The sequence below is a fragment of the Lynx rufus genome, unplaced genomic scaffold, assembly GCF_022079265.1.
Source record: "Lynx rufus isolate CCGP_SWC_20201006 ecotype Redwood Valley unplaced genomic scaffold, mLynRuf1.p SCAF_2, whole genome shotgun sequence".
Taxonomy (NCBI): domain Eukaryota; kingdom Metazoa; phylum Chordata; class Mammalia; order Carnivora; family Felidae; genus Lynx; species Lynx rufus.
The window spans coordinates 213,811,013-213,832,285 of record NW_025814834.1 but is presented as its reverse complement, the minus strand read 5'-3'; the positions used below and the strand labels follow the sequence as shown (position 1 = coordinate 213,832,285).

The 21,273-nt window shown below is 48.1% G+C and overlaps 1 protein-coding gene across 5 annotated transcripts in view; it reads left to right on the top strand.

Annotated features, from left to right (window-relative positions):
• Positions 1-9,328: 9,328 nt before the first annotated feature.
• VPS13D (vacuolar protein sorting 13 homolog D) overlaps positions 9,329-21,273 on the top strand; it is a 258,372-nt gene continuing 246,427 nt past the window's right edge. For all 5 annotated transcript variants that reach the window (XM_047083004.1, XM_047083003.1, XM_047083002.1 and 2 more), the window contains exons 1-5: positions 9,329-9,996; positions 10,259-10,431; positions 16,523-16,600; positions 19,684-19,874; positions 19,973-20,053. In XM_047083004.1, the coding sequence (XP_046938960.1) occupies positions 10,335-10,431; positions 16,523-16,600; positions 19,684-19,874; positions 19,973-20,053 (447 nt within the window). In that variant the 5' untranslated portion in view covers positions 9,329-9,996; positions 10,259-10,334. The remainder of the gene's footprint in view (positions 9,997-10,258; positions 10,432-16,522; positions 16,601-19,683; positions 19,875-19,972; positions 20,054-21,273) is intronic.

Here is a 21,273-nt window from a genome sequence, read left to right as displayed (position 1 = left end):
CGCGTTGACTCCTGGCTCTGGCTTCGGGTCTGAGCTGGGGTTTGTCCGTGGTCCTACTTGCCCGCCACCAGCGCGTAGGGGGAGACGTTGCCTTGGCCACTGCGCTGACAGGACCTGAGAAGCACCCCCAGAAGCATAGCTGTCCTTGCTGAGAGCCTAGCTGCTCTCTCAGGCTCCGAATCACTCAGCTGGCCTCTGAATATGCCCTCATCACATGCCCTGTCGCCTCAGTGTCCTTAGCCTGCTCTTGGGGTTAACTGGGGTCGCTGCAGATCTTCTTGTCCACATGCAGCCCCCCTGCTCACTTAAGGGAGTAAGGTTCTGGCCTCCAGGAGGCCCCAGTGTGGTGACATCTATGAGGCCCGCCACAGGGTGCTCAGATGAGCTTGGGGACAGGGGAGGTGCAGCTCAGAGAACCGCCACAGGAGGGTTCTGGAGGTGACCTTTGATCTGTTTCTGAGGTGTGAGCCGTTTTCCAGAACAAAGGGTGGGGAGGAGGTTGCAGGCACATGGAAAGGCCGGGAGGGGAGGGAGACCCAGGCCCTTGAATTCCTTAATCCGACCTCTAGATCACTCACCCTTTTTCCTGGGCCGCTGTCACTCCCCCAGCACTACCCTCTTCTTTCTTGGTGATTTCCTGGGACTCCTCTCCTCCCGCAGCCCCGCCCTCTACCCTATCCCTACCCTAGAGCAGGCTCGGCAAAGTCCACGTGGTAAATATTTTCCACTTGGGGGCTCTTACGGTTTCGGTCACAACCACTCAATTGTGCTGCTGAAGTGAGCGAGCAGACACAGCACATTCACAAATGAGGGTCCACGGCGTCCACACCAGCAGGGAACCCCCCGCTTCTCAGCAGGCACCTCGAGGTGTCCTACAGAGCGGACTGCCTTCTGGAGGCACAGGGTCCCACAGGGTAAGGGCTCAGTCCCACAAGCCCGCGACCACTTCAGACACCAGTCACAGGTCCAGGTGGCCACCCGTGCTTCTGACCGATGGGCCGTGTGTCAGAGGTTCCCGTGACCCCCTCCTTGGTTTCCATTTATTTGCTAGAGCGGCCCACCGGACTCAGGAGACCAGATTACTTACTCGATTCCCAGTCTATTGCGAAGACTCTGGAACATAAAGGTGGAAGAGTTGCAGAGGGCAAGCTTTACGGGGGGATGGGCTGGAGCTTCTGGTCCCCCTGGGTGTGTGCCCCCCCCCGCCCCCACCCCTTCATGTGTTCACCAACATGGAGGCTGTCTGAACCCCGCCCTTTAGGTCTTATGGACGCCTTGTTACATGGGCATGATTGATGAAGTCAATTGGCCATTGGTGACTGATTGAACCTCCAGCCCCTCTCCCCAACCCCCCCGGGGTAGAGGTAAGCGGTTCCAACCCCTTAATCGCAGGGTCGGCCTCCCTGGCAACCAGCCCCCATCCTCGGGCAGCTTTCCCGGAGTCAGTTGTGGTTGAAAGGGGCTTGTCATGAGTAGCAAGACACTCCTTTCACCTGTAGGGCTCTGGAGCTATTTCCAGAACTGAGGACACAAGGCCAAATAGTAGAACAAAAGATGCTCCCATGGCTCTTATCACTTAGGAAATTTTAAGCGTTTGAGGGGCTGTGAGGCCAGAAACATAGGACGAAGACCAAATATATATTTCTTATTATAAATCACAATAGCAGAGGGTATAAATTTGGAGTAACTGAGGGCAGCCCCTCCTGCCTCTTCTCTCTTTTCTTTTTTTTTTCTTTCTTTCTTTCTTTCTTTCTTTCTTTCTTTCTTTTTTGAGAAAGAGCTAATGGGGGGGGGCAGAGAGAGGGGGACAGAGGATCCGAAGCCAGCTCTGTGCGGACAGACTCACAGCAGAGAGCCCGATGGTGGGGCTCGAACCCAGGACCCGTGAGATCACAACCTGAGTCAAAGTCAGACACTCACTGCGCCTCCCAGGTGCCCCCTCTTTTTCCTTTTTAACCGTGATGGAGTGAGTGGTTTTGCTAAGGCAGGGCTGGCGTGGGGGGCGGGGGGCAGGTAGGGAGTGACCGCGGTCCTCCTCCACCTAATCTTCATGCAGTCGTCGTTGCTATCAGGCACTCTGATGCACCAGCCCAGAAGTCCAAACCCAGGTGCCCAGGTGTGACCACTTCCTGTGTGACCGGAGGGAGATTAATTCACTTCTCTGTGCCTCACCCTTATCTGTAAAATAGGATTAATATAGTGCTTCCCTCCGAGTTTGGAATTATTTGAGCTACTATCTGTAAAATGCTTAGAACTATGCCACACACATTGTAAGTGCTCAATACATGCTACTTACTATTTTGTGTGTGTGTGTGTGTGTGTGTGTGTGTAGGTGCTGGGGATCACGAGTCCAGGGCAGCCAGGGTCCTTGTCCAGAGCTCACACGCTAGGAAGGGCTATGTGAAGAAATACATGTAGGCCATGCCAGGTGACAGTAAGTGCTGAGAAGCTAGCCTGTGGGGTGGGTTGAGGAAGGCTTCTCCGAGGAGCTGGTGTTTGAGCAGAGGCCTCGCTGAAGGGAGGGCAGCACAGCCTTGGGACTCGGGGTAGGGCAGGACATGAGGTCGTGAGGGTGGCTTCGGAAGCCACAGAAAGGATGTAGGGTTTTATGTTTTAGCGTGTTGGAGGAGTCCAGGGAGTGTGAGAAGTTCCTTTTTTTTTTTCCTTTCTTTTTTTAACGTTTTCTTTATTTCTGAGAGAGAGTGCAAGTGGGGGAGGGGCAGAGAGAGGGGGACAGAGGACCCAAAGCTGGCTCTGAGTTGACAGCAGTGAGCTTGACTCAGGGCTCAAGTCAGGAGATCACAACCTGAGCCCAAGTCAGACGCTGGATGGACTGAGCCACCCAGGCGCACCTGGAGTGTGAGGAGTTCCTTAAGTTGTCTGGTCTGCAACTTGGGCAACTGAGCTTCAGTTACTTTATCTCCATAACTGCCCCAGGAGATAGGCAGAGTACCCATTATCCCTGCTGTGCAGAGGAGGGCACCTAGGGGCGGGGCCGGAGGTTTGATTTTTATCTAGAGTCAAGTTGGGAGGACAGCCTGTTCCCTGTGGGAGGCTCCTGATAACCACCTCCTTAGAATTTCACCAGAAAGTCAACTGAGGCCTGGGTTTAAAGGGCAAGTTCTCTCTCTCTCTCTCTCTCTCTCTCTCAGTCTCTCTCTCCTGGGACTCCCCTGTCCTGCCTGGAGCTCCATAGTCAAAAACCAGTGAGCAGGGCAGCATCCGGAAAGCTGGGAAATTGAGCTGAGAGGCTGCTTGGGGCAAAGCTAACAGTGAGGAGTCCCTGGATTGTGTCCCAACGTCACTGAGGACCGGCAGTGTGAACCTAAAGCAGCCACTGTCCCTCTCTGGAGCTCAGAATCTCCATCTGTAAGATGAGGGGGCTGCCCTGAGCTGCGGTCTGTCCTTGTACTTCCCACAGGGCTGTCTGTATCTTCACAAGACAATCTGTGCCTGCACGGTCACATTCGGTAGCCACTAGGCGTGTGTGGGTATCGGGCACCTGAGTGCGGCTGGTCCAAACTGAGATGTGTGAACTGCATCTCAACACAGAGCACCGAAATTTGAAGACTCCGTGCAAAGCATGTTTATAGAATATGAGCTGTCAGCACAGAGCCCGATGCGGGGCTCGAGCCCATGAGTGGGAGATCTTGACCTCAGTCCAAGTCGGATGCTCAACCGACTGAGCTACCCAGGCCCCTCCCCACCCCCCGCCCCCATGAGGGCGGAGATTTTTAAAGTATCACCTTTATGGAGGAATGATTGACAGAAAACACAATTTAGCAATTCAAGGTGTGCACTTCAGTGCATTGTGACAACTGTATACAGCCTTGTGACCACCACGACAGTCAAGATACAGAAGTTCCATCACCCCAAAAAGTTCCCTTGTACCCCTTCTTTTTTTCTTTTTTTAAATTAAAAAAATTTTTAAAGTAATCTCTATACCTAACACGTGGCTCGAACTCATGACCCTGAGATCAAGAGTCACATCCTCTACAGACTGAGCCAGCCAGGTGCCCCCGACCTTGGGTCTCTTCTTAGGTCATCTCCCTCCTCCAGTCCTGGCCCCTGGCACCAACTGATCTGCTTGTGCCATTGTAGTTTGGTCTTTTTTGGAATATCATACAAATGGAATCATAGTATGTGGCCTTTTGTAGTCTGACTTTTTACATGAAGCTAATGCTTCCGAGTTTCCTCCAAGATACTGTCTGTATTAACAGTTTGTTCCTTTTTATTGCTGGGTAGTAATCTGTCATATGGGTACAGGACAACCTGTTTATCCATTCTCCTTTTGATGGGCATTTTGATCATTTCACTAATAGTCAAAATAGTTTTTGACTGTTATGAATAAAGCCACTGTGAACATTCTTGTATGTCTTTGCTTGTACATGTGATTTCATTTCTTTTTTTTTTATTTTTATTTTTATTTTTTAACGTTTATTTATTTTTGGGACAGAGAGAGACAGAGCATGAACGGGGGAGGGGCAGAGAGAGAGGGAGACACAGAATCGGAAACAGGCTCCAGGCTCTGAGCCATCAGCCCAGAGCCCGACGCGGGGCTCGAACTCCCGGACCGCGAGATCGTGACCTGGCTGAAGCGGACGCTTAACCGACTGCGCCACCCAGGCGCCCCTGTGATTTCATTTCTTGTGTGAGTAAATATTTAGTAGGAAGATTGCTGTTTGATAAATGCACTTTCAGACTGATTACAAATTGAGGGCACAAAGACTGTCTGTAATACTAGTTGAACAAATGGGTGTCCTGGGATCTGGATTAAAAATGTATTTTATTTTATTTTATTTTATTTTATTTATTTTATTATTATTATTATTATTTTTGAGAGAGCAGGGGAGAGGGGCAGAGGGAGAGGGAGAGAGAGAATCTTAAGCAGGCTGCGTGCTCAGTGTGGAGCCTGATGTGGGGCTTGATCCCATGACCCTGAGATCATGACCCTAGCTGAAATCAAGAGTCAGATGCTCAACCGACTGAGTCACCCAGGTGCCCCTCTGCATTTTTAATAAACTCCCCGGGACAGCCAAGTGGTTCTGTGCTGGAAGGTCTGGACTCTGAGATCCTTCAGCTCTAATGGGCTGCTTCCCTTCTGCCTTTCATCTGTGGAGTCTGAGGTTTTACACCCAAACCTCAGCTGCTGAGGTGACCCAGAGTTGAGACTCTGATCTGTTGGTCCCACATCAGAGGAATTTGAGCCCACGGTCACCTTAATTAGCTTAGCATTATGAGGGTTGATAATTATTATGGTAAATACACTCATTGCCATCCTGCTTCCTGTATCTTTTGACTTTTTATGAGCCTGAGGTCTTCTTCCTGTCTTTCCGGTGCTAATGCAAGACGATGTGCAAGATGAAGTCTGAGTTGTTGACTTAGTCCTTCATTCACTTGTAGCACTTTTACTTATTTTTTTAAAGTTTATTTATTTATTTTGAGAGAGAGATAGAGTATGCACGTGTGTGCAGGGGAGGGGTAGAGAGAGAGAGAGAGAGAGAATCCTAGGCAGGCTCAGCACTGTCAGTACAGACCTCCATGCAGGGCTCAAACTCGTAAACCACGAGATCACGTCCCAAGCAGTTGATGCTTAACTAACTGAGCCATCCAGGCGCCCCCGTTTACAGCATCTTTAAATGAGTCTTTTCTGTGCAAGGCAAAGTCTAGGTGCTGAAGAGGCATCTGTGAAAAAGATAAAAATCACTGTTTTGGGGGGAACTTTTAGGGTGAAGAAAGGTAACAACCAAAAGATAGACAAATACGGTAATTGCAAATAGCATTAAGTTCTATGAAGAAAGTACAACAGGGTAATGGTTGAAGGGAACTTTAGATAGGGCAGCAAGGAAAAATCCTCTCTGAGGTGTAATGTTTGAAGCAAGAAGGAACTGGCTCTGGGACCATCCAAAGTTGTTCTGTAATCATCAGCCACATAAAGTTATCGAGCACTTGAACTGTGGCTGGTTTGTATTGAGATGTGCCGGAAGTGTGAAACACACACCAAATTTCAAGACTTACTATACAAAATCCATAAAGTATCTCATTAATTCACTTTTCTGTTGGCTACAGGCTGAGATGATCATATTTTGGACATATTGAATCAAATGAAATACGTTATTATTTTCACTTTTTCCTTTTTAAAAAATGTACCAACTAGTAAATTAGAAAAATTGTGACGTGGCTTGTATGTGTGGCTTGCATAATATTTCTACTGGACAGCATGGATCTAAGGGAGAAGCATCCTAAGTAGAGAGAATCGCAAATGCAAAGGTCCCGGGGCAGGAACTGAACGCTGCCGGGGTCTGAGTGAGCCAGGGAAAGAGTGGCAGAAATAGGAATGGACCAAATCCAGTAGGAGCTTGGTGTTGGCTCTGTAAGGGGATGGATTTTATTTAAAAAACAAACAAACAAACAAACAAACAAACTTTTTTTTAAATGTTTATTTATTTTTGAGACGAAGAGAGCGCGCCAGCCCAGAGGGGCAGAGAAAGAGGGAGACACAGAATCCCAGCCTCCCAGCTGTCAGACTGGAGCCCGAAGTGGGGAACCCATGAACCGGGAGATCACGAACTGAGCAGAAGCCGGATGCTTAACCAACTGAGCCATCCAGGAGCCCCAGGAGTTCGATTTTAATTCAAGTATAAGGGGGGGAGCCGTTTTAAGCAAGGAAGTGGCTTAATCTGAATTACGTTTTAGCAGACCCCTGTGGCTGCTGAGTGGAGCACCCGCTGTGGATGGGCCAGATGGAAGGCAGGGCGTTGTAGGAGGAAGAATCCTGCGTTCCTACACTGTCGCAGCCGGACGAATTGGTGGCCGTGTCCTCCCCTGGGACTCAGTTTCCCCCTTGTAAGACGGGGCTCTTTGGGCCCTTCTCCAGCTCCAGCAGCCCATCCGCCAGCGGCCGCCCCGGCGCCAGGGGGCGCCTCCTCGATGACTCGGCGCTCGGCTGGCCAGGCGCCGGCGCGTCGCCCGCTCGATTGGTCGGGTCGGGGCGGGCCGGAGCGCCGCCGGCCAGCGCCATTGAAGAGCCGGGAGAGGAAGAGCCGCGCAGCGCCGGGCTGGGCGGGCGGCCCGGGACACCGACAGGTACTGGCCGGGGCGGGGGGCGGCGGGCAGGGCCCGGGACTGCAGGCGGGCGTGGGCCCGCTGTCGGCCGCCCCGGCTCAGCTTCGGACCTGGGGCCGGGGCCCGCCCGCGGGGAGCGCGCCGCTGGGAGCCCGGGGAGCCCGGCGTCCGGCCCTCCCGCCGCCTGAGCTCCTCCGGGGGCCCTGGGGCGTCCGCGCTCCCGACGGCCCCGAGCCCGCCGCCTTCTCGGGGACACCTGCGTCCCAGCCACCGCGGGCACCCCAGGGTCAGACGGGCTTGGGGCTGCCCGAGCTTCCCGGGACCCCGGCGTCCTCGTCCTGGGAGTCCGAGCCCCCGCCGGACCCGGCACCCTTCCCGGGGTCCCGGTAGCCTGGTGCCCTGGGATTGGGGGCGGTGTCAGTCCGCGCCTCTCCGCCTGAGCGGCGGTCCCCATGCCGGACCCCCGTGCGCGGGCCTCCGTACCTCACGCCCGGGAACGGGGCGCGGGTCAGTTCTCCAGAGTGTTTTGGCCACCCACCAGCCTTCTGGGGTCGCGCTCTGGGATGGGGACGTCAGGCCTCTAGCCAGTCTTTACCCCCGCTCCCCGGGGTCACACCCCGGCTGAATCCCTCCTCCCAGGGGCGGGACCCCAGGCTCTGGGCGCCGTCGCCTCCGCGCTTTATCTGGGAGGTGGGGTCTCTGTCTCCTGGAGCCCAAGGCGGGGAAGAAGGGCTATGGGCCCCTCGCCTTCACGGGCAGCCCCATTCCTGGGGGCCCCGGGGCCTGGCAGCTGCCCCCTCTTGTCTTCTTTCTCATAGCACCCCGGCGCCCGTGGCACTCAGGCCCGGCCGGCTGGTGAGGAGCGTCCTGGTCCCTTTGCCAGTCCTACTCCCGGCTTTGGCCGCCCCTCGAGGGAGGGGCCTGGCTCAAGGTCACTCCCGGCTGTCTGTCCGCCTGTGGGCTGAGCCCTGATCCCCGGTGGCACCTGCCTCACCGATTAGGGGAGGTCAGGTGGGAGTTAGTGCCGGGCGGCTGCCTGGAAGCCCTGGTGGACCCGACCCGAGCGTGTAAACACTTTGGGATTCTAGCCAGTCTGGCGGCCCTTCCCGACACCGGATTCCTTAAGGAAATCCTTGAAGTGGCTTCCAGCCTGGTCTAGATGCTTAGCAGAGCTGATAGATGCTTTCTGGTTTGAGTCTTAATTTACTGACCAGGGCGTTTACGATGCTTCTCGCCCCATCTTTTTGGTAATCTGTGTTTTGCATTTTTCCACCTTGCGGGGGGGGGGCGGCGGGGGTAGAGTAGGGCCTGATTCCCTCTGCTGGGAGAGCATTTGTATTTGGCACTTGAGAGAGTTTGTTAGCATTTTAGGGGTCAATGGCAGTAACTTCAGAAATAAAGAGTACTCATTTTGGCACCTTGCCTGTTGGAGTCTGCATAGTAAGGCTAGATTAGGTTCACATTTTGTTTTCACAGATTCACTTGTTTAAAGATATAATAAATAAATGGTTTTTTTTTTTTTTTTTTACCAGACTGGTAAACGTTTCTTATTTTAAAGAATTTGTTCTTGTAACCTCTTCTTTAAATACAGGTATCCAGTGATCTCTAGCAGATTCTTAGTTTTACACAAAATATGGCTTTAAAAAAAATCTCTGGAAAGAAACTAGCATTTCATCAGATGCTCTTTAGCTTCTGATTTATTGTCACTGTCGTTGATGGCAAATAGAAATTAATCTTGCTGGAAGAGCAAGACACTGTTGACAAATAAATTCAGTCTTTCCTGGAGGTTGAGTTAACTCTTACGGGGCCTTGTGTGTTGGGATTTTGTCGGGTGGTGGCCTTTCATTTGGGATAAGTGTATCTTTTGGCACTAAGATGAATCACCGGGGGGTGGGGCAGAGTGCCTGGAAAGGATCCTGAAAGGGCTGGTTCCAAGTAGGACACATGTCGTAGCAAACCTGGAGTGTCCAGCATGGTGGGCTGGTATCTGATGTGCTTGGCTCAGAGCAAGATTTGGAACTCGCAGTTCTAATTGGGATCTACTAGCTGGGTGATTTCGGAGCCCATTTAAACGTTTATATCTTGGGGCGCCTGGGTGGCTTAGTCAGTTAAGTTTCACACTTTGGCTCAGGTCGTGATCTCACGATTCGTGACTTTGAGCCCCTCATTGGGCTCTATGCTGACAGCTCAGAGCCCGGAGCCTGCTTTGGATTCTGTGTCTCCCTCTCTCTCTGCCCCTCCCCTGCTCTTTCTCTCTGTCTGTCTGTCTCTCTTTCTCTCTCTCTCAAAAATGAGTAAACATTAAAAAAAGTTAAACCTTTTATGTCTCAAGTTCCATCATGTTAACTTTTAGTCGTACTAAAAGTAACCTATATATTTTTTTGTAATACTAATAAACACGGTTATTATCATGGGCAGTAGCAGCTCAGGACTATACTAAATACAGTAGCTGGAACCAGAGGATTTCTTGTGTTTGTGTTGCTAAGATAGTTCATTGTATCAGCAACCCAGGGTTCTGTCTGGGTACCTGTAGTGCAGTTCCAGGACATTTAAGAATAGCGAGAAACCACTGCCTTCTCCCTGTCATTTATGTTGTTTTATGAATGATCCTGATGAACACATTTGCAACATGGAATTAGGGAAGGCTTACAGAGGATCGCTGCCAAATGTGAAGTTCATTGAAATCTCTCAGGGCATTTTTTGCCTTCATCTAGGACAAGGTTCTTCAGCCTCAGCACTGTTGACATCAGGCTGGATAATTGTTTGCTGTGGGGGAGCTGTCTTGTGCGTTGTAGGATGTTTAGCTGCTTCCCTGGTCTCTACTCACAAGATCCCAACTGCAGCGCCCCGTCACGATAATCAAAAATGTCTCTAGACGTTGCCTAATTGCATTTGGACGAGAATCGCTGACCAGGACAGTCTACTTCCAAGGTGAATTCCTAAAGGCAAGCAGTTTAATGATCAGTTGCATGGAAAAGATAGACAACTTGGAGTTCTAGGTGTTTTTTGGTAAATTTGTGACTGTTCCTTGGTTTGATCCTCTGCCAACAGGGCATCTTGCAGTGCTCGTCACCCCTTTTTTTCTTAAATCTGGGCTTTGCATTCGTCCACCCTCAGGGAAGGCAGAGTAGAAAATCAGCTCAGAAAATCATCTGTTTTTTTCTGTTGATTTCCTTTTTTGTTTCCTTCATAGATTCTTCTATGACCATGAGAGAGAGAAATAAAGAATGATCCATGATTTTTAAACACCTTGTCTTGAGGATATAGTCATGTTGGAAGGTCTTGTAGCCTGGGTTCTCAATACCTATCTGGGGAAATACGTCAATAACCTGAACACTGATCAGCTCTCTGTTGCACTTCTGAAAGGTAAGTGTATCTCTTTTTGGTAAAGTATGCCTTTGCAGATGGCATTTCTGTTTTTTTTAATATTCTTTTTGTTGTACTGAGAATAATAAAACATAATGCCCAGATGGCTTTGTACTAAATATGTGTTAAAGGAAATATGTTCTCTTATATGACACTGATTATTATTACAGGGTAACTTAATGTAGCTGTATTGCTATAGATTTTAGGGAACTATTAAATATATATATAAAAAAAAGACTATACTGCTGGTGACTCTGCTTTATCTCAGTTAACTTAAAAAAATATTTTTTAAATGTTTATTCATTTTTTGAGAGAGAGAGAGAGAGAGAGAGAGAGCGAAAGAGCGTGAGTTGGGGAGGAGCGGAGAGAGAGGGAGACACAGAATCCAAGGCAGGCTCCGGGCTCTGAGCTGTCAGCACACAGCCCAACGCTGGGCTCAAACCCAAGAGCTATGAGGTCACGACCTGAGCCAAAGTTGGACATTCAATCAACTGAGCCACCCAAGTGCCCCAATCCCAGTTAACTTTTTAACTTTATGAAGCTTTATGGAGGTGGCCATGTAGTGACAATGGCATTGGCTTGGCTTCAAATCCTGTTGTGTTACTTATTACCTATGTGAACAAGTCATTGAAATTCTGAGCCTTGGTTTCCTTAGAACAAATGGGTGATATACCTCTCCAGTGTTGTTGTAAGGATCAAACGGAATGACATTTAAAGCTCTTATCCTGCTGTGTGTAATAGACACCTAGTCAAAGTTTTCAAATATGTTACTGTGGAGTCTTTGACAGAATTTCTAAGGTCCTGTCTTGCCTAGTAATAAAGTTCTATAAAGTTTGAGACATTTTAGCCTTTACAGGCCTATCCTCGGTAAATGCCTGTACATGATTTAACGCAGTCCAGGGATCTGGTGTGAGCATTGGAAAACGTCTTTTTTTCCCCTTCTTTTTTTTTTCCTTAAATATTTTTAAAATTTATTTTTGAGAGAGAGAGCATGAATGGGGGAGGGGCAGAGAGAGAAGGGGTCAGAGGATCCCAAGCAGGGTCTGCGCTGACAGCAGTGAGCCTGACGTGGGGCTCGAACTCATGAACGTGACCTGGGCTGAGGTCGGATACTCAACTGACTGAGCCACCCAGACGCCCCTCCCCTTCTCCTTGTTTTAATTTAAGTTCTTTGTGCTCAACTCACAATGGAACATTTTTTTTATTTTTTTATTAAAAATTTTTTTTTTTCAACTTTTATTTATTTTTGGGACAGAGAGAGACAGAGCACGAATGGGGGAGGGGCAGAGAGAGAGGGAGACACAGAACCGGAAACAGGCTCCAGGCTCTGAGCCATCAGCCCAGAGCCTGACGCGGGGCTGGAACTCACGGACCGCGAGATCGTGACCTGGCTGAAGTCGGACGCTTAACTGACTGCGCCACCCAGGCGCCCCTCACAATGGAACATTTGAACAATCTAGAGAGAGGAGATAAAGTCAGTCTGCAATCATGTAGCATCATAGAAAGTGGGAAGGAGATCTCAAATATGGCGGAAAGCTCACCTTCTGGGGGTGTGGGTTTTGGCCGGTGGACCCGGACAGGTTAGTGGAGATGACAGTGGTACATATTGTGGCATCTGAGAATAAGGTGCCAGTGGTTCACCTGTCACCAGAAGTATTGCTTTGCAGGTTTTCCTGACCCATCTGAACCAGTGAAAGGATTTTGGCAGCCTCAGGCTGTGGAGAGCCCCTCCTCCTCCCTCCCTTTCACTGGAAACTGAAGTAGGTTTTTTCTTAATCTTTAACTTCTGTCCTGACCTTTTTCCTCCCTGTCCTTAGAAGGCAGTTGCCGAGTGCAAGGTGAAAGTGACCAATCTGTCAGGGAAGAGGATGTGTTCAAAGTATGAGAGTAGTGTCGAGTTCACCTCTTTGGTCACTTACTGAAGTTCTCATACATGCTACAAAGCTAACCAGGTGGCACAGGCCAGGAAACAGGGCCGAGAAAGGGAATTGCAAACCATAACCTTGCTAATAAAAGAGCCAGCTCTTTCAAGAGTGATGTGGTAAGAGGATGTTGGCTGAAGAAATGAATAGAAATGTGTGGTATCTGATGTACCGTGGAGTCTATACTAATAACAGATTTCTAAGCTCAGTTTTAGAATCTGTCTTGTAATGACAACTATGTGTATCTCTCTGGTGCTTCAGACTGCCTTTCTATGCTTATTTCCTATTTAAAAATATTCTCTGTGCAGAATAAAAAAATACTTTTTCTTTCCTAACTGGTATTAGTGTGATGCCCCGTCCTTACAGATTCAGAGCACATCACAGTGCTTGGCTAGGAAAGTTTGGGGCATCGCAGTTATAGTTAAAGCAGTGTTTGGAGGCAGGGGTTACAGTATAGGAATAAGAATGTTATTTCAGTCCATCTGGAGATATTTAGTATGCGAGATGCTTTGGGAGATGCCAGGAAGATGGACATAGTGATGAAGAGTATGGGTTTTGTAGCCGGACTGGTTTTGAATCCCATTTCCTCCATTTACCAGTAACTTGAGCAACTTACTCCAATTCTTCATGAATTCTCAAATTCTTCCTGTCCGTGAATCGGAGAGAATATTAACGGTCTCATGAGGTTCTGAGGACTGGACACATTAATGTAGGTCAAGTAGCTTAGAACCGTTCTTGGCATACAGCGGGCCCTCAGTCGATGTTAGTTACCATCATCCTCCACTGTCACGATCGTCAGCCTATGATTGGCATGGGTTGGACTTCAACCGTGGATTGTGCACAACATACTGAAAGTAATAAAACTGTAAATAGTGTACAAGTAGTTGAAGGAGAGAGAGAGAATTTGTATAAGATGTTATTTGTTTAGTCACTCGGCAAACACCGTTGTGTGCCTGCTTTGGGTCTGGCTCTGTGCTAAGGGGCGATACAAAGAGCGGGAACAGGAGAAGATTCTAGGAGCTCAGGCCTAGGGGCTGGGCCTGGTCTCCCCACTCACAAGCTACTTGTGACTGTGAGCAAGTTACTTAGGCCTCCTCTCCTCCCCCTGCGCCTCTGGCCAGCTGAGATCAGGCAGATCTAGGGCGGGTTCGAGCCCTGCTGCTCAGCGGCTCTGTGAGTTTCAAGCAGATTGCGTTTCTCTAAGCCTAACGTCCCTCACGTTGAAATGGAGAAAATAACAGTATTTCCTCATGTTGTTGTGCGGATTGAATGAGGCGATGCATATCGAGTGCTTGGCACCAGTCAGGTCTCACTCAGTGGTACCTGCTATTACTGTTCCTGTTCCATGTCCACGTCTGTGGTCCTTGCCCTTGGACAACTGCTATCTTGCTGGGGAGACAGAAATGATACAGCAACACAAGGCAGTAGGTAGTAACTTGTTATACCAGAGACACAGGCAGAGTGCAGTGGGGTGCCGAGGAGGGGGGTCGTCCATCCTGTTCGTAGGACCCTAGGAGGCCGCAGTGCAGGGTCTTGATAGGCGGCGTGGGACGGGTCACGACATTGCGGGTAGCATGAAGCTTGTGAGCACAGGCCAAAGGTGGAAAGCTCGCAGGGCGTGTTTGGGATGGTTTGGGGCCAGAAGACAGCGGCTGCTGGTGTCATGTCGGGGAGGCAGGACTTCGGGCCGTGGGCATATCTCTATTTGTGACCCAGCACTTCGGCTCCCTCTCCTTTTTGTTCCTATAAGCCCTGAACCTCAGGCTGGCTTTTTTTTTTTTTTTTTTTAATTCTTTTAATGTTTATTTGTTTTTGAGAGAGAGAGAGACATCGTGAGCAGGGGAGGAGCAGAGAGAGGGAGGGAGACACAATCTGAAACAGGCTCTGAGCTGTCAGCACAGAGCCCGATGTGGGGCTCGAACTCCGGAATGGCGAGATCATGACCTAATCTGAAGTCGGGTGCTTAACCGACTCAGCCCCCCAGGTGCCCCGCTCAGGCTGGCTTTTTAAGTGACGCAGAGCCGAGGGAGGAGAATTCAGTAGTCATTGGTGATGACTGAAAAGCAGCCGGCCCCTAGATTTACCCCAGTTCTAGGGACTTTGTTTCTTGGTAGCCTAACTAAGCTGAGGAGTTTTTGAATGAGACATCCAGGAATAAGCCTGTGTGTTATCTGCCCGGAAATAAACGAACAGCGCTCTCATTTATAAAGTGCTCACCTCCTCTGGGTCCCTTGAGGGACCTTTCCCAGCAGGGCCAGTTGTGGGTACACATTTGAGTGGGTGGGGAATCAGAGAGCCTTCCGACTGGAAGGCTTCCACTGCCACCCTTTTGTCTGATTCCTTTGTTATTGACTCGCCTTGAGCGGCCCTTCTTGTTCTTTCCTCGGTCTCTTCTCCTTCGGTCTCTTCTCCTTCCTCGACCACCTCTCTTGCCCTCTGTGCTTTAATGTTTCACGGCGTGGACTGCCTGCAACTCCTTCCACTTCCCGCAGGTGGATAGTAGCCACCTGCCTTTGTGACAGATGTGGGTATTGAAAAATAGGGCAGATGATTCAAATCGCAAATGACGCTCTTCAGAAGGAGAAATGATATACTTTCCCCCTCTAAGTCAGTTTCAACTGTTGAGGAACATGTTTCATGTCCACCTCCCCCCTTATGATCGTTTACTCCCCAAATGTGGAAATAGGGTTGCATCCGGGATCTCTGGGGTTATTAACTTCTCCTTGTGGCTAGTCTTTATTTTTAATTTACTTATTTGAGTGTGTGTGAGAAAGAGAGAGGTGGGGGGTGGGCAGAGAGGGGGAGAGAGAGAGAATCCTAAGCAGGCTCTGCACTCCGAGCTGAGCCCGACCCGGGGCTCCATCCCATGAACCATGAGATCGTGATCTGAGCCGAATCAAGAGTTGGACACCTGACCGACCGAGCCACCCAGGCACCGCAGCTCTTTGGTTGGTCTTTAAGCTTTGTGGGGACCCACATAGATATGTTTCTGCAAAAGTCTAAAACATAAGCTGCTTGCATTTGCTCAGCATCTGCCAAGTTGCTAGATTTGAATACTTCTTTAGAAGCCAGTTACCCACAAGTTCTGAACAGTCATTTAAAGGAAAAAATAATTGTTTCTTGTATTAGTTTGTCTTTGGCTTGCTTTCCTTTCTTCTGAGTTCTCGTACCAGTTAGTGGTTGCTGGGTGGTTGTCGTCTGTACTCCCTTTTCTCAGAAATCGCCCGAGGTCGTGCAAACAGTTTTGTCGAATGTTGCCTGTCTCCGCCCTTCAGGATGGGGCCCTGCCTCCTCTCTTCACATTCCCAGTGGCCAGCTCAGTGCCTCCTACACACTGAGGAGTCACCTCTGGGAGAGCAAGAGGTCAGCCGCTCCCTCTTGACTGTGCCTCAGTCGCTTCAGAGACATCTTGGACCTCTAGGTTTAAGTCCTATAAAAGCTGGGTCTGACAAGGACCTTCAGCGGTGGTTTGTTCTTTGCTTTCTGACAGGTCATTAAGCCTGCAAGTGGAGATATGGAGGAGAACATGTGGAGCTGGTCGCTCCAGAAGGGAGTGCAGCTCCTTTTGATGACCAACTTTATTTAACTCAGGGGCTCTCAGATGTTGTGTGCAATATACCCATTTGTTGGGGAGTGGGGGGTTTGCAGGAGCTTGTTAAAAATCACAGATTTCTTGTTTTAATCCCAGAGATGTCTGGGCAGGGGGCCCAGGAGCCTGCATTTCTTTCCAGGTGATTCAGATGTTAATGGTTCTCTGCTGAACATGCATCTAAACTCCTCTAAACTCGGGGTCTGCAACCTAGCCACTGGCCAAATCCAGACCGAGAATGTCGCTTTTATATTTTTAAAGGCTTGTAAACAACAACAACAACAACAACAGAGAGAATATACAACAGATACCATAAGGCTTGAAATATTTACTATCTGGCTTATTATCGAAAAAGATCCCAGGCTAAACCCTTCATCCTCAGGCAAGCTTCGGCTGTCAGAGGGGGATGGTCAGGAAAGTAGTGCACATAAAGTCCATGGGCTAGTCTGGCGCTGCTTCTGGCTTTTTATAGCTGGGTGGAGATGGAAGACTTTCCCTTTAACCTGCAATGATATGCACACAGTAGGCGCCTACTGCATTTGCTGGATGAACATTTCATGATGTTGTTTTTATTTCTTAGGTGCTGTTGAGTTGGAAAACTTGCCGTTGAAGAAAGATGCCTTGAAAGAGCTGGAATTACCGTTTGAAGTCAAAGCTGGTATGCGGACCTCTAAGGCCGAGAGAGGCGGTTTTGAGTCTTATACTGCTTGGGATGTGAAAACTGAGAGCCCTTGAGTTTGGCTCTGTTTGAGCAGGAAGAGGCAGGATAGGAAGTATAGACTGTAGATCAGTCCTAAAGTGTGGCCTTGTCTATCAGGATGACCTTGGGTGGTGGTGGGAAGGTCAGGTGTTCCCCAGGCCCATTGAATCAGAATTGGCAAGGGAGTGTCACTGAACCGGCATTTAAAAAAAAAATTTTTTTTTTTAATGTTTATTTATTTTTGAGACAACGTGAGAGACAGAGTGTAAGCAGCGGAGGGACAGATAGAGGGAGACACCGAATCTGAAATGGGCTCCAGGCTCAGAGCTGTCAGCCCAGAGCCTGACGCTGGGCTCGAACTCACAAGCCGTGAGATCGTGACCTGAGCCGAAGTCGGACACTTAACTGACTGACCCGCTTAGGCGCCCCCAACCGGCATTTTTAATAAGCACCCCCAGGTGATTCTTATGTTCCTTAAAGAACTTCTAGATACAGGGAGTTCTTATTTTTGGAGAATTCTTTATATTATGGAGAGACAGTTTACTGAATGAAAGGTGGGCTTTGGAGCATTGTGCTTGGGTGTATATTCCATATCTGCCATTCTCTGGCTGTGTGACCTTGTGGAAGTTCCTTCACAACTCTGTGTGTGCCTCGTAGTCTTTAAGATGAGAGGATAATTGTTGTACCTACATCAGAGGGTTGTGGAGAGGAATACGTGAGTTAATGCATTAAAATTACTCAGAACGATGCCTGGCACACTCATAGATTTTTGCAGTTATTATAGGAGTTCTGCAGGTTTGGTAAGGAAACAAGAATGGTCATGGAATAAAAATATTCTTTGTTAGGGCACCTGGCTGGCTCAATTGGAGCGTGCAACTCTTGATCTTGGGTTTGTGAGTTCGAGCCCCACGGTAGGTGTAGAGATTACTTAAAAATAAAATATATTTTTTTTAATTTCTTTTTTTTTTTTAAGTTTATTTATTTTGAGAGAAGGGGAGGAGCAGAGAGAGAGAATTACAAGCAGGCTCTGCACTGTCAGCATGGAGCCCGACTTGGGGCTTGAACCCATGAATCTTGAGAGCATGACCTGAGCTGAAACCAAGAGCTGGACACTCAACTCTTGGTTGATTGAGCCACCCAGGTGCCCCTTAAAAATAAAATCTTAAAAAAAAAAAAAAAACAAAAAAACCACATTCTTTGTTAAATGACCATGTATAAAATTAGTCCCTATTCAGAAACCACTCATCATTCAATAATAGCCTGTCGATGTCATTCTTTCCCTTATTTTTGGATACTTATATTAAAATAAAATGCAAGTACAATGCAAATCAGTTGCTAAGTGAAATAAGATAGAAATCTTGCAAAAGATTTAGACTTTCTTGAAGTCAATTCAAGTGATGGGTGAACTGCCAGAATCATAGGCAAAGACCCTGACCGATTAGAATCTTAAAGAAACTCTGGAATGATGATACTGTGGATGTTTCCAAAAGAGTTATTATTTGAGTATCAAAGGATTCAGAGAGGCTCTTGGAGGAAATTGATGAGGTTTTCTCATATTTTTGCAAAAACGACCCTATTTGTATTCTGCAAAAATTAAATGAAATGTAACAGAAGTTATATTTTGCTTGTCGTCTATCAGATATGCCTGTTCCTCCCAATTAATTTAGGTTAGAATTGCAACTGCACTCTAATTATTGTTAAACTCTTTGTGGTGAAAACCGGTATATGGTTTTGGTTATAATATTAACTATTAAATATACAAAACTTACTTGCAGGGTGCCTGGCTGGCTCGGTTGGTAGAGCATACGACTCTTGATCTCAGGGTTGTGAGTTCAAGCCCCATGTTGAGTGTGGAGCCTACTTAAAAAAAAAAAAAAAGAAACCCAGAGCTCCCAATAAAGCTCCCTCCAAAATTAAAAAAACAAAAAAAAACTTACTTTCGTTTTTCTAGATACAATCCAAATTAAAATGTTTTTCATTATTTGTTGTCACATTTCTTAACTTGTTGCTGGATTACACAGTCACTTGGTGTTAATGATATTTTATCTTTAACAGGTCAATCCTACTTGAATTCTAGATCTTAGAGGGAAATGATCACCTTCTGATAACATATGTTTCAGAGATACGATATTAGTTGGGCCGTGTGGATCTTTGAGAGCCATTAGGACAGTTCAGATATTCTTTTTTTTTTTAAGTTTATTTATTTATTTTGAGAGAGAGTACAGGAGGGGCAGAGAGAGAAGGAGAGAGAGAATACCAAGCGGGCTCTGCATCGCCAGCACAGAGCCCAACGTGGGGCTCGAACTCATGAACCGTGAGATCATGACCTGAGCCGAAATCGAGGGTCAGACGCTTAACTGATTGAGCCACCCAGGTGCCACCAGTTCAGATAGTTTTATGCACTGTTGTTAGTAGGACATGCCTTTTACTAATTGTCTTTAAAGAAGGCCTGTATCCTAGGAAGCTCGGCTAGAAATGGTGGGACTGGGAAAATCCTATCACGGTCCTAGCAGGCCATTTAGTTTCTCATCAGCCTGTGTTCTCCTGAAGGATCAAAATTCGTTCTCAACAGAGTGCCACTGCAGGACCGCCCGCACTGCAGTTGGTATGTTCAAGACCGGACGTATCATAAGCCCAGTAACTCCCAAGAAGGGCTTCTCAACCAGCCAACTAATAACCAACGAGAAATGAGTTTAGTGCTCTTAGGCTTGTGCGGGTGCTATGGGGAGAAAGACACCCCAACGTCGTTTAAGACGTAGGTTAGTTGGGGAAGAGGCAGTGCACAGAGGAGAGGTGTTGCGTTTGATAGGGTGCAGTCACTGCACTTTTTCCACCTTCTAGTTTATTGGGTCTTGTTCTTACAGATGTCAGTGTACTAACTTCTGTCTCCCACGTACGAGAACCTGCTGCCTATTTTCGTAGATTAAACAATAAATTGTAAAAGTACTAATGCTTCTTACAGAAAACTGGAAGAATACAGAAAAATAGAAAGAAGTGCCAACACTGTGTATCGGCATTTCACGAGATTTTGCTTTTCCCAGGCTTGATTGGGAAGGTGACTCTTCAGATTCCCTTTTATCGCCCCCACGTGGACCCTTGGGTGATCTCCATCTCCAGCCTTCACTTAATTGGAGCCCCTGAAAAGCTAGAGGATTTCGATGATGAGAAGGAGAAGCTCTTGGAGAGGGAGCGCAAGAAGGCTCTACTTCAAGCCCTGGAGGACAGATGGAAGGCAAGCCATGCCCCCCTCGGCCACCAGAGCAGCTGCAGCGAGGCACAGCATGTGAGCAGAGCATTGGACGCGGCTAACCCTCGCTCTTTCCTTTGTAGAATGAACGCCAGCGGAAGGGGGAGTCCTACTGGTATTCAGTCACTGCCTCAGTAGTTACGAGAATTGTGGAGAATATCGAAGTAAGTCCTACTGACTTTTATGAAGTATGAACACGACAGGGACTTCTCAGGCTTACGAGTGTGTGCTCCTTAGTACTTGGTTTCTCGTGGGCTGAACTGATGCGGGGTATGCGGTGCCACGGCTGACCGCTCGGGTGTGCCCTTTTACAGGCAGTGCCAGGAGGGAAACCTGAAGAGCAAGCCTCCAGCCCTGGGCAGACACAGGTTTTTCTTGCTCCGGCTCGTGCGAGTAGGAGTTTCATTTTCACTCACCTTGTACTTCACTTTGTTCTTGAGTGTCGCCCTCTTCCTTGCTACAGGATGTACCTCCTAAGAAGCCGGGTCACCTGCACCTTCGTGACTGATTCTTCTAGGGCCAATCACTTAATCTCTCTGGTCTCGGTTTCTTCCTCTGTACAATGAGAGAGGTCGGATACGTGGTTTCCAGTGGGTGGCGTAGTGAATTGCGAGCAGCCCACTGAGGTGTTTCATCTCTCACTGACGTTTTTGGTGGCAGGTTGATGAGGTGGCAGGTGCTTGGGCTGCTGGCCACGTTTTCTGCTTTAATTACAATTTTGTTTTGTCCTCAAAAACTAGATCAGGGTCCACATGATGTTCATGAATGCCGTAAGAGTAATGCCGTAAGAGTAAGGGTTTTCTTGCATTGCCAAGGTGACAGAGGCCAAAATGGTTTCAGGGTACACCACTTCCCCCAAAAATGCAGTCTGAGGTTGTTGGTTTCACAACTGTCAGAACGTTGACAAAGAGATTGGTACATTTGAGGTGAGTGCTTTGAATTGTTTTAGGCAGTTGTATTTTTAAATTTTTTTTAGCTTTCATTAATTTTAAATAATTCATGATTTTTATTTTTAATAATAGCTTTATTGAGATTTAGTTAACATTCCATAAACTTCATACTTAAAAAAAAATTTTTTTTTTAATGTTTGAGAGACAGAGCACGAGCAAGGAAGGGGCAGAGAGAGAGAGACAGAGAGACAGAGAGACAGAGGGAGACACAGAATCCAAAGCAGGCTCCAGGCTCTGAGCTGTCAGCACAGAGCCCGACGTGGGGCTTGAACTCACGAACCATAAGATCATGACCTGAGCTGGAGTTGGACGCTTAACTGACTGAGCCACCTAGGCGCCCCATAAAGTTCACAGACTTTTAACATGTACACTCTAGTGTTCTTTAGTGTATTTACAAAGTGCCTAGATTACCACTCTCTAATTCCAAAACACCT